Raw genomic sequence first — 14,038 nt, forward strand, 5'->3', positions numbered from 1 at the left:
CTGATCTATCTATACTCAGATGGTAAGGTAACCCCTGACCTACCTATACTGAGATGGAGAGGTAACCCTTGACCCCTAACCTAACAAAATATTGAGATGGAGAGGTAACCCCTGACCCCTAACCTAACTATACTGAGATGGGGAGGTAACCCCTGACCCCTAACCAAACTATACTGAGATGGAAAGGTAACCCTTGACCCCTGACCTAGCTATACTGAGATTGGGAGGTAACCCCTGACCCCTAACCAAACTATACTGAGATGGAAAGGTAACCCTCACCCCTAACCTAACTATACTGAGATGGGGAGGTAACCCCTGGCCCCTAACCAAACTATACTGAGATGGAAAGGTAACCCCTCACCCCTGACCTAACTATACTGAGATGAGGAGGTAACCCCTGAACCCTGACCTAACTATACTGACATGGAAAGGTAACCCCTAACCCCTGACCTAACTATACTGAAATGGGGAGGTAACCCCTAACTCCTGACCAAACTATACTGAGATGGAAAGGTAACCCCTGACCCCTAACCTAACTATACCCAGATGGAGAGGTAACCCCTAACCAAACTATACTGAGATGGTGAGGTAACCTCTGACCCCTGACCTAACTATACTGAGATGGGGAGGTAACCCCTAACTCCTGACCAAACTATACTGAGATGGAAAGGTAACCCCTGACCCCTAACCTAACTATACCCAGATGGAGAGGTAACCCCTAACCAAACTATACTGAGATGGTGAGGTAACCTCTGACCCCTGACCTAACTATACTGAGATGGAAAGGTAACCCCTGACTCCTGACCAAACTATACCGAGATGGAGAGGTAACCCCTGACCTAACTATACTGAGATGGAGAGGTAACCCCTGACCCCTGACCTAACTATACTGAGATGGAGAGGTAACCCCTGACCCCTGTCCTAACTATACTGAGATGGAAAGGTAACCCCTGACCCCTGACCTAACTATACCGAGATGTAGAGGTAACCCCTGACCCCTAACCAAACTATACCGAGATGGAAAGGTAACCCCTGACCCCTAACCAAACTATACTGAGATGGAAAGGTAACCCCTGACCCCTGACCTAACTATACTCAGATGGAAAGGTAACCACTGACCCCTGACCTAACTATACTGAGATGGGGAGGTAACCCCTGACCCCTGATCTAACTATACTGAGATGGAAAGGTGACCCCTGACCTAACTATACTGAGATGGGGAGGTAACCCCTGACCCCTAAACAAACTATACTGAGATGGTGAGGTAACCCCTGACCCCTGATCTATCTATACTCAGATTGTGAGGTAACCCCTGACCTACCTATACTGAGATGGAGAGGTAACCCTTGACCCCTAACCTAACTATACTGAGATGGGGAGGTAACCCCTAACCCCTGACCAAACTATACTGAGATGGAAAGGTAACCCCTGACCCCTAACCTAACTATACTGAGATGGAGAGGTAACCCCTAACCCCTGACCTAACTATACTGAGATGGGGAGGTAACCCCTGACCCCTAACTATACTATACTGAGATGGAGAGGTAACCCCTGACCCCTAACTATACTATACTGAGATGGAGAGGTAACCCCTGACCCCTAACCTAACTATACTGAGATGGAGAGGTAACCCCTGACCCCTAACTATACTATACTGAGATGGAGAGGTAACCCCTGACCCCTAACTATACTATACTGAGATGGAGAGGTAACCCCTGACCCCTAACTATACTGAGATGGAGAGGTAACCCCTGACCCCTGATCTAACTATACTGAGATGGAGAGGTAACTCCTGACCCCTAACCAAACTATACTGAGATGGAGAGGTAACCCCTGACCCCTGATCTAACTATACTGAGATGGAGAGGTAACTCCTGACCCCTGATCTAACTATACTGAGATGGAGAGGTAACCCCTGACCCCTGACCAAACTATACTGAGATGGAGAGGTAACCCCTGACCCCTGACCTAACTATACTGAGATGGAGAGGTAACCCCTGACCCCTAACCTAACTATACCGAGATGGAAAGGTAACCCCTGACCCCTGACCTAACTATACTGAGATGGAGAGGTAACCCCTGACCAAACTATACTGAGATGGAGAGGTAACCCCTGACCCCTAACCAAACTATACTGAGATGGAGAGGTAACCCCTGACCCCTAACCTAACTATACCGAGATGGAGAGGTAACCCCTAACCAAACTATACTGAGATGGTGAGGTAACCTCTGACCCCTGACCTAACTATACTGAGATGGAAAGGTAACCCCTGACTCCTGACCAAACTATACCGAGATGGAGAGGTAACCCCTGACCCCTAACCTAACTATACTGAGATGGAAAGGTAACCCCTGACCCCTAACCAAACTATACCGAGATGGAGAGGTAACCCCTGACCCCTGACCAAACTATACCGAGATGGAAAGGTAACCCCTGACCCCTGACCAAACTATACCGAGATGGAGAGGTAACCCCTGACCCCTAACCTAACTATACTGAGATGGAGAGGTAACCCCTGACCTCTAACCTAACTATACTGAGATGGAGAGGTAACCCCTGACCCCTGTCCTAACTATACTGAGATGGAAAGGTAACCCCTGACCCCTAACCTAACTATACCGAGATGGAGAGGTAACCCCTGACCCCTAACCAAACTATACCGAGATGGAAAGGTAACCCCTGACCCCTAACCAAACTATACTGAGATGGAAAGGTAACCCCTGACCCCTGACCTAACTATACTGAGATGGAAAGGTAACCCCTGACCCCTGACCTAACTATACTGAGATGGGGAGGTAACCCCTGACCCCTAACCAAACTATACTGAGATGGTGAGGTAACCCCTGACCCCTGATCTATCTATACTCAGATGGTAAGGTAACCCCTGACCTACCTATACTGAGATGGAGAGGTAACCCTTGACCCCTAACCTAACAAAATATTGAGATGGAGAGGTAACCCCTGACCCCTAACCTAACTATACTGAGATGGGGAGGTAACCCCTGACCCCTAACCAAACTATACTGAGATGGAAAGGTAACCCTTGACCCCTGACCTAGCTATACTGAGATTGGGAGGTAACCCCTGACCCCTAACCAAACTATACTGAGATGGAAAGGTAACCCCTCACCCCTAACCTAACTATACTGAGATGGGGAGGTAACCCCTGGCCCCTAACCAAACTATACTGAGATGGAAAGGTAACCCCTCACCCCTGACCTAACTATACTGAGATGAGGAGGTAACCCCTGAACCCTGACCTAACTATACTGACATGGAAAGGTAACCCCTAACCCCTGACCTAACTATACTGAAATGGGGAGGTAACCCCTAACTCCTGACCAAACTATACTGAGATGGAAAGGTAACCCCTGACCCCTAACCTAACTATACCCAGATGGAGAGGTAACCCCTAACCAAACTATACTGAGATGGTGAGGTAACCTCTGACCCCTGACCTAACTATACTGAGATGGAAAGGTAACCCCTGACTCCTGACCAAACTATACCGAGATGGAGAGGTAACCCCTGACCTAACTATACTGAGATGGAGAGGTAACCCCTGACCCCTGACCTAACTATACTGAGATGGAGAGGTAACCCCTGACCCCTGTCCTAACTATACTGAGATGGAAAGGTAACCCCTGACCCCTAACCTAACTATACCGAGATGTAGAGGTAACCCCTGACCCCTAACCAAACTATACCGAGATGGAAAGGTAACCCCTGACCCCTAACCAAACTATACTGAGATGGAAAGGTAACCCCTGACCCCTGACCTAACTATATTCAGATGGAAAGGTAACCACTGACCCCTGACCTAACTATACTGAGATGGGGAGGTAACCCCTGACCCCTGATCTAACTATACTGAGATGGAAAGGTGACCCCTGACCTAACTATACTGAGATGGGGAGGTAACCCCTGACCCCTAAACAAACTATACTGAGATGGTGAGGTAACCCCTGACCCCTGATCTATCTATACTCAGATTGTGAGGTAACCCCTGACCTACCTATACTGAGATGGAGAGGTAACCCTTGACCCCTAACCTAACTATACTGAGATGGGGAGGTAACCCCTAACCCCTGACCAAACTATACTGAGATGGAAAGGTAACCCCTGACCCCTAACCTAACTATACTGAGATGGAGAGGTAACCCCTAACCCCTGACCTAACTATACTGAGATGGGGAGGTAACCCCTGACCCCTGACCTAACTATACTGACATGGAAAGGTAACCCCTAACCCCTGACCTAACTATACTGAGATGGGGAGGTAACCCCTAACCCCTGACCAAAGTATACTGAGATGGAGAGGTAACCCCTGACCTAACTATACTGAGATGGAGAGGTAACCCCTGACCCCTGACCTAACTATACTGAGATGGAGAGGTAACCCCTGACCTAACTATACTGAGATGGAGAAGTAACCCCTGACCCCTAACCTACATTTTTTTACATTACAGCCTTATTCTATAATGTATTAAATCGCTTTTTCCCCCTCATCAATCTACACACAATACCCCATATTACATTTACATAAGTATTCAGACCCTTTACTCAGTACTTTGTTGAAGCACCTTTGGCAGCGATTACAGCCTCAAGTCTTCAGGGGTTTGACACTACAAGCTTGGCACACCTGTATTTGAGGAGTTTCTCCCATTCTTCTCTGCAGATTCTCTCAATCTCTGTAAGGTTGGATGGGGAGCGTCGCTGCACAGCTATTTTCAGGTCTCTCCAGAGATGTTCGATCGGGTTGAAGTCCGGGCTGTGGCTGGGACACTCAACGACATTCAGAGACTTGTCCCAAGCCACTCCTGCTTTGTCTTGGTTGTGTGCTTAGGGTCGTTGTCCTGTTGGAAGGTGAACCTTCTCCCCAGTCTGAGGTCCTGAGCATCTGATTGCAGGTTTTCATCAAGGATCTCTCTGTACTTGCTCTGTTCATCTTTCCTTCGATCCTGACTAGTCTCCCAGTCGCTGGCGCTGAAAAACATCCCCACAGCATGATGCTGCCACCACCATGCTTCACCGTAGGGATTTTGCCAGGATTCCTCCAGACGTGACGCTTGTCATTCAGGCCAAAGAGTTCAATCTTGGTTTCATCAGACCAGAGAATCTTGTTTCTCATGGTCTGAGAATCCTTTAGGTTCGTTTTGGCAAATTTCAAGCGGGCTGTCATGTGCCTTTTACTGAGGGGGGGCTTCCGTCTGGTCACTCTAAAATAAAGGCCTGATTGGTGGAGTGCTGCAGAGATCATTTGCTTCTGGAATCTTCTCCATTCTCCTCAGAGGAACTCTGGAGCTCTGTCAGAGTGACCATCGGGTTCTTGGTCACATTCCTGTCCAAAGCCATTCTCCCCCGATTGCTCAGTTTGTCCGGGTGGCCAGCTCTAGGAAGAGTCTTAGTGGTTACAAACTTCTTCCATTTAAGAATGATGGAGGCCACTGTGTTCTTGGGGACCTTCAATACTGCAGAAATATTTAGGTACCCTTCCCCAGTTCTGTTCCTCGACACAATCCTGTCTCGGAGCTCTAAGGACGATTCCTTCAACCTCGTGGCTTGGTTTTTGCTCTGACATGCACTGTCAACTGTAGGACCTTATATAGAGAGGTGTGTGCCTTTCCAAATCATGTCAAATCAATTGAATTTACCACAGGTGTACTCCAATCAAGTTGTAGAAACATCTTGGTGGACTCCAAGTTGTAGAAGAATTGCAAAGAGTTGCAAAGAAAAAGCCATATCTTCATCACAAAACCAACTGATATTGCCAACATCTCAGACTGGCCAATAAAAAGAAAATATTAAGATGGGCAAAAGAACACAGACACTGGACAGAGGAACTCTGCCTAGGCCAGCATCCCAGAGTCGCCTCTTCACTGTTGACGTTGAGACTGGTGTTTTACGGGTACTATTTAATGAAGCTGCCAGTTGAGGACTTGTGAGGCATCTGTTTCTCAAACTAGACACTTTAATGTACTTTTCCTATTGCTCAGTTGTGCACCGGGGCCTCCCACTCCTCTTTCTATTCTGAGCCAGTTTGCGCTGTTCTGTGAAGGGAGTAGTACACAACGTTGTACGAGATCTTCAGTTTCTTGGCAATTTCTCGTATGGAATATCCTTCATTTCTCGGAACAAGAATAGACTGATGAGTTTCAGAAGAAAGGTCTTTGTTTCTGGCTATTTTGAGCCTGTAATCGAACCCACAAATGCTAATGCTCCAGTTTTATTTTTAATTTTAGTTTACCTTTATTTAACCAGGTAGGCCAGTTGAGAACAAGTTCTCATTTACAACTGCGACCTTTTTATGTGTAGGCTCAGCCGCAAAGTGGTAGGCCACACAAGCTCACAGAACGAGACCGTCGAGTGCTGAAGCGCACAGCGCGTAAAAATCGTCTGTCCTTGGTTGCAACACTCACTACCGAGTTCCAAACTGTCTCTGGAAGCAATGCCAACACAAGAACTGTTCGTTGGGAGCTTCATGAAATGGGTTTCCATGGACGAGCAGCCCCACACAAGCCTAAGATCAACATGCGCATAGCCAAGGTCTACTGTCTCTACTGTAGTTATACTGTCTCTACTCTAGTTATACTGTCTCTACTCTAGTTCTACTGTCTCTAATACAGTTATACTGTCTCTACTGTAGTTATACAGTCTCTACTCTAGTTATACTGTCTCTATTCTATTTCTACTGTCTCTATTCTAGTTCTACTGTCTCTACTGTAGTTATACTGTCTCTACTCTAGTTATACTGTCTCTATTCTATTTCTACTGTCTCTATTCTAGTTCTACTGTCTCTACTGTAGTTATACTGTCTCTACTCTAGTTATACTGTCTCTACTCTAGTTCTACTGTCTCTACTCTAGTTATACTGTCTCTATTCTAGTTCTACTGTCTCTAATCTAGTTCTACTGTCTCTACTCTAGTTCTACTGTCTCTACTGTAGTTCTACTGTCTCTACTCTAGTTCTACAGTCTCTACTCTAGTTATACTGTCTCTACTGTAGTTATACTGTCTCTACTCTAGTTATACTGTCTCTACTGTAGTTCTACTGTCTCTACTCTAGTTCTACTGTCTCTACTGTAGTTATACTGTCTCTACTCTAGTTATACTGTCTCTAATACAGTTCTACTGTCTCTACTCTAGTTATACTGTCTCTACTGTAGTTCTACTGTCTCTACTCTAGTTCTACTGTCTCTACTGTAGTTATACTGTCTCTACTCTAGTTCTACTGTCTCTACTCTAGTTCTACTGTCTCTACTCTAATTCTACTGTCTCTACTCTAGTTATACTGTCTCTACTGTAGTTATACAGTCTCTAATACAGTTCTACTGTCTCTACTGTAGTTATACTGTCTCTAATATAGTTCTACTGTCTCTACTCTAGTTCTACTGTCTCTAATATAGTTCTACTGTCTCTACTCTAGTTTTACTGTCTCTACTCTAGTTCTACTGTCTCTACTCTAGTTCTACTGTCTCTACTCTAGTTCTACTGTCTCTACTCTAGTTCTACTGTCTCTACTCTAGTTATACTGTCTCTACTCTAGTTCTACTGTCTCTACTCTAGTTCTACTGTCTCTAATCTAGTTCTACTGTCTCTACTCTAGTTCTACTGTCTCTAATATAGTTATACTGTCTCTATTCTAGTTCTACTGTCTCTACTGTAGTTCTACTGTCTCTACTGTAGTTCTACTGTCTCTACTGTAGTTATACTGTCTCTACTCTAGTTCTACTGTAGTTCTACTGTCTCTACTCTAGTTCTACTATCTCTACTGTAGTTCTACTGTCTCTACTGTAGTTCTACTGTCTCTACTCTAGTTATACTGTCTCTAATACAGTTCTACTGTCTCTACTCTAGTTATACTGTCTCTACTGTAGTTCTACTATCTCTAATACAGTTATACTGTCTCTACTGTAGTTCTAATATCTCTAATACAGTTATACTGTCTCTAATACAGTTCTACTATCTCTAATACAGTTATACTGTCTCTACTGTAGTTCTACTATCTCTAATACAGTTATACTGTCTCTACTGTAGTTCTACTATCTCTAATACAGTTATACTGTCTCTACTCTAGTTATACTGTCTCTAATACAGTTCTACTATCTCTAATACAGTTATACTGTCTCTACTGTAGTTCTACTGTCTCTAATACAGTTATACTGTCTCTGATGTAGTTCTACTACCTCTAATACAGTTATACTGTCTCTACTGTAGTTCTACTATCTCTAATACAGTTATACTGTCTCTACTGTAGTTCTACTATCTCTAATACAGTTATACTGTCTCTGATGTAGTTCTACTACCTCTAATACAGTTATAATGTCTCTACTGTATAACGGGGCGGCAGGGTAGCCTAGTGGTTAGAGCGTTGGGCTAGTAACCGAAAGGTTGCAAGTTCAAATCCCCGAGCTGACAAGGTACAAATCTGTCGTTCTGCCCCTGAACAAGGCAGTTAACCCACTGTTCCTAGGCCGTCATTGAAAATAAGAATTTGTTCTTAACTGACTTGCCTAGTTAAATAAAGGTTAAATGTAAGTCGCTCTGGATAAGAGCGTCTGCTAAATGACTTAAATGTACTGTAGTTCTACTGTCTCTACTCTAGTTCTACTGTCTCTACTCTAATTCTACTGTCTCTACTCTAGTTCTACTGTCTCTACTGTAGTTATACTGTCTCTACTCTAGTTCTACTGTCTCTACTGTAGTTCTACTGTCTCTACTCTAGTTCTACTGTCTCTACTCTAATTCTACTGTCTCTACTCTAGTTCTACTGTCTCTAATCTAGTTCTACTGTCTCTACTCTAGTTCTACTGTCTCTACTGTAGTTATACTGTCTCTACTCTAGTTCTACTGTCTCTACTCTAGTTCTACTGTCTCTACTGTAGTTCTACTGTCTCTACTGTAGTTCTACTGTCTCTACTCTAGTTCTACTGTCTCTACTCTAGTTCTACTGTCTCTACTCTAGTTCTACTGTCTCTACTCTAGTTATACTGTCTCTACTGTAGTTATACTGTCTCTACTCTAGTTATACTGTCTCTAATCTAGTTCTACTGTCTCTACTCTAGTTCTACTGTCTCTAATCTAGTTCTACTGTCTCTACTCTAGTTCTACTGTCTCTACTCTAATTCTACTGTCTCTACTGTAGTTATACTGTCTCTACTCTAGTTATACTGTCTCTACTGTAGTTATACTGTCTCTACTTTAGTTATACTGTCTCTAATCTAGTTCTACTGTAGTTCTACTGTCTCTACTGTAGTTCTACTGTCTCTAATACAGTTATACTGTCTCTGATGTAGTTATACTATCTCTAATACAGTTATACTGTCTCTATTGTAGTTCTACTATCTCTAATACAGTTATACTATCTCTACTGTAGTTCTACTGTCTCTACTGTAGTTCTACTGTCTCTAATACAGTTATACTGTCTCTACTGTAGTTCTACTGTCTCTAATACAGTTATACTGTCTCCACTCTAGTTCTACTATCTCTAATACAGTTATACTGTCTCTACTGTAGTTCTACTATCTCTAATACAGTTATACTGTTTCTACTGTAGTTGTACTATCTCTAATACAGTTCTACTGTCTCTAATACAGTTATACTGTCTCTACTGTAGTTCTACTATCTCTACTGTAGTTCTACTGTCTCTAATACAGTTCTACTGTCTCTAATACAGTTATACTGTCTCTACTGTAGTTCTACTGTCTCTACTGTAGTTCTACTATCTCTAATACAGTTCTACTGTCTCTACTGTAGTTCTACTATCTCTAATACAGTTCTACTGTCTCTACTGTAGTTCTACTATCTCTAATACAGTTATACTGTCTCTACTGTAGTTCTACTATTTCTATTAATGTTATATTTTGTCTTTTGTAACCTCTGACCTCTGACCTCTTACCTCTGCAGGGTTTTTGGGTTCCCGGTCCACTACACAGATGTGTCCAACATGAGTCGTCTCTCCAGACAGCGTCTGTTGGGGCGGTCCTGGAGCGTTCCAGTCATACGACACCTCTTTGCCCCGCTCAAAGAGTACTTCGCCTGCAACTAATACACACACACACACACACACACACACACACACACACACACACACACACACACACACACACACACACACACACACACACACACACACACACACACACACACACACACACACACACACACCTCAACTGAAAGAGTTCTCAGCCTGGAGCCCCGCCCATGACCCACAGGCCGATGCCCAACCAGAAAGGTTCCAGCCCCACCTCGGTGTTAACCAATCACAAGCCAGGATACGCCCCAACCCCGGTGTTTACCTATCACAAACCAGGGAACACCCCCACCCCGGTGCTAACCAATCACAAACTAAACCTGTTATCCAGCCACAAAACAATACTCCGACAACATGGACTGTCTCTCTTCCAGTCTCTCTGTCACACACACACACACACACACACACACACACACACACACACACACACACACACACACACACACACACACACACACACACACACACACACACCTCAGATTCCATGGTGCTACACACACACATACACACACACACACACACACACACACATACACACACACACACACACACACACACACACACACACACACACACACACACACACACACACACACACACACACACACACACACACACCTCAGATTCCATGGTGCTAGTTGACAAGGTGCTTCAACACTCAGTGGTGGTTAATCTCCTCTACATCTCCCTCCTGTACTGTTAATCACATCTATGGTGCTACACACACACACACACACACACACACACACACACACACACACACACACACACACACACACACACACACACACACACACACACACACACACACACACACACACACACACACACACACACACACACACACACACAGAGAAGTCACTACCAGGTCTTTGTTCAGTAGTTTCATTAGTTTGCAGTGTTTCTTTCTCTTCAGGTAGCAGCTTGTTTTCTACTGTCTCTAAGTGCAGCGTAGCAGAGGGGTTAGAGGTCAGTGTTCTACAGTTAAGCGTTGTGGGGGTAGTTCAGCATGATGAGACCCGAGGTTAGCGCCCAGAGAGAGCCTCGTCTTTAGTTCAGTGGGCTAACGTGGTCTCGTGGCGCACAGACAATCCAGGTTTACACAGCAGTCAATCACACTAGTGGGTTACACAGTTTGCTGCACACGCACACACACACACACACACACACGCACACACACACACACACACAGTTGTGATGAGCTGTTTCCAACCCTGTGCTCCATCACGCGCAAACACAGCTGTCTCCCATGGTGCAGTGGGGCGTTATGTCATAAGGTGCTCGCTTACGGTAATATGGTTACTCTGGGTTACCATCAATTACTATCTGTCAGTATAGTGAGTGGTCTGTTGTACTGTAGGGGAAGGGGCTTGGGGGTGGGATGTTTATTTGTTGTTTGATGTGATTTACTGGTGGTTATTTGATTGACAGGTGATAAGTCAACGAGGGTATCACCCGTTGAGAGTTGTAACAGGGTGGAGACCGAGCACAGAGCTCCTCTCACGGCTGGAATGAAATGTGTTTTGAAGAGGTGATGTTTCAAAAGGTGCTAAAATAAAAATATGACAAATCTAGAATATATCAAATCTATAGTTAGAATAAGGTTGTCTTTCCAATGGCTGTATTTAGTTGTGGTAGAGAGTCAAAGGCAATATTATGTACTCTTGTATGCAGAATAACTAAAGCAGAATAACTAAAGCAGAATAACTAAAGGCATTTTAACTTTGTACTTGAACCTGTAATGAATAAAGGATTCATGTTTTAGCCTAGAGATAATGTCTGGCACACTGATCGTGTATTGTGGTACATATACCTTCCTCCTCCCCAGCAAACCGTGAACATTCCCAGAACGTTAGCTCAGATTCCCATTAAGTTCTAGTTCGGGTTTTATGTAACATTAGGATGATATCATATATTTATTCATCAAATGTGTTTTTTAGAGAACATTCCAAGGATATGTCATGTAACATTTAACAACCACAATAGAACATTCCCCAAAAGTGTGTATGTTTGTATAAAACATTTGCATGATGTTGCTAGAACATTCCTATAACATATGTAATGTGTTCTTTAAAAGGTTCCCAGAATGTTTCTTTAGGTTGTGGGAACAGTCTGGTGGGAACATCACAAAATATATGTTCCAGAACACCAGAACTGTCCACTTGTGTGGCTCATTCTACAACTTTTCTTTTACAGTGTCAAAAACATTCACCTGGTGTTTAGTCTGTTCTTTAATGGTTACCAGAATGTTTCATTAGGTTGTGGGAACAGTCTGGTGGGAACATTGTAACAATCAGCTTGGATTGTAAACTATGCTACCATATAAAATAAATACTGTTTTCCTATGAGAGTGACTGAAGCAAGACAGACAAAATTAATAAAGTGAGAAAAATAATTATATATTATATTTAAAGTGTATAAATTCATAAAAAACAATTAAATTAGCCCCAAATAAATTTCAGAATGTCCAAGTCCCAAGACCAACAGAAATGGTCCCAAAGTAGCCTAGTGGTTAGAGCGTTGGACTAGTAACCGGGAAGGTTTCTAGATTGAATCCCTGAGCTGACAAGGTTAAAATCTGTTGTTCTGCCCCCTGAACAAGGCAGTTAACCCACTGTTCCCCGGTAGGCCGTCATTGTAAATAAGAATTTGTTCTTAACTGACTTGCCTAGTTAAATAAAGTTAAAAAAATTAATATGCTAAATTATGTGACCCACCACCTGGATAAAGTCATATGTAGCAAAATCATTTGAAATTGTGTTTTTTTTTTACATTTGATAAAAGTAGAGACTCAGAGCTACAAAATGGTATTTCATACTATATAGTTGAGGAACAATTGAAATGTAATTCTGCTTTGAAAGTTGTTCCTCAAATAAGAATTTGTTCTTAACTGACTTGCCTAGTTAATTAAAGGTTCAATTTTTAAAAAATGTAAAAAACATTCCCGCAAGAAAACCAGAAATGAAAATGTCACTCGAACAGAAGGGAGAACTAACAACTAAAACAAAACAGGCGAGGTTTTAGGAGGGATTCTGAAAGGTGCTCAGACGCTCCACTGAAAGTTGACTAGCAACAACAACTGGAACCTAAAAGACTCCCGCCATTTCCTCCCAAGAAGCCCAAGAAGAGATGTACGCTATCCTGCTTCTCATCAACCTGTGAAAGGTTAAACAAATTGTGTGAGGGGTAGGCATGGTCGGATTTCTCCATTCCCTTCTCCGGCCGTTGTATTGGGCAGTTCACCAGGGAGAAATGTCTCAGTCCCTGCATCAGGAAATTGAGTCTGTCATAGTTCGTGTGGGGTTCAATGACATTATGAAGGGCAGCTCAGAACAGCTGAAGATGGATTTTAAAGAACTGATTGGGTCTCTGCTTGACACCATCAAACACTCCATAATGTCTGGCCATCTGCCCTCCCTAAATCAAACACTCCATAATGTCTGGCCATCTGCCCTCCCTAAATCAAACACTCCATAATGTCTGGCCATCTGCCCTCCCTAAATCAAACACTCCATAATGTCTGGCCATCTGCCCTCCCTAAATCAAACACTCCATAATGTCTGGCCATCTGCCCTCCCTAAATCAAACACTCCATAATGTCTGGCCATCTGCCCTCCCTAAATCGAACACTCCATAATGTCTGGCCATCTGCCCTCCCTAAATCGAACACTCCATAATGTCTGGCCATCTGCCCTCCCTAAATCGAACACTCCATAATGTCTGGCCATCTGCCCTCCCTAAATCAAACACTCCATAATGTCGGGCCATCTGCCCTCCCTAAATCGAACACTCCATAATGTCTGGCCATCTGCCCTCCCTAAATCGAACACTCCATAATGTCTGGCCATCTGCCCTCCCTAAATCAAACACTCCATAATGTCTGGCCATCTGCCCTCCCTAAATCGTGGCACTGAACATTTCAGCAGACTTGTATCCCTCCATAACTGGCTACGAGACTATTACAGCTCTGTGGGTGTAACATTTATTGACAATTTTGATACCTT

At 43.6% G+C, this 14,038-nt stretch overlaps 1 protein-coding gene across 1 annotated transcript in view; it reads left to right on the forward strand.

Annotated features, from left to right (window-relative positions):
- LOC120042173 (DNA (cytosine-5)-methyltransferase 3A-like) overlaps positions 1-10,464 on the forward strand; it is a gene marked incomplete at its 5' end in the record, with an annotated part of 55,672 nt that extends 45,208 nt beyond the window's left edge. Inside the window, 2 exons of the mRNA XM_038987037.1 lie at positions 3,993-4,000; positions 9,908-10,464. Of these exons, the coding sequence (XP_038842965.1) occupies positions 3,993-4,000; positions 9,908-10,049 (150 nt within the window). The remainder of the gene's footprint in view (positions 1-3,992; positions 4,001-9,907) is intronic.
- Between the last annotated feature and the right edge of the window lie 3,574 nt (positions 10,465-14,038).

Source organism: Salvelinus namaycush, unplaced genomic scaffold (genome assembly GCF_016432855.1).
Source record: "Salvelinus namaycush isolate Seneca unplaced genomic scaffold, SaNama_1.0 Scaffold628, whole genome shotgun sequence".
Lineage (NCBI taxonomy): Eukaryota > Metazoa > Chordata > Actinopteri > Salmoniformes > Salmonidae > Salvelinus > Salvelinus namaycush.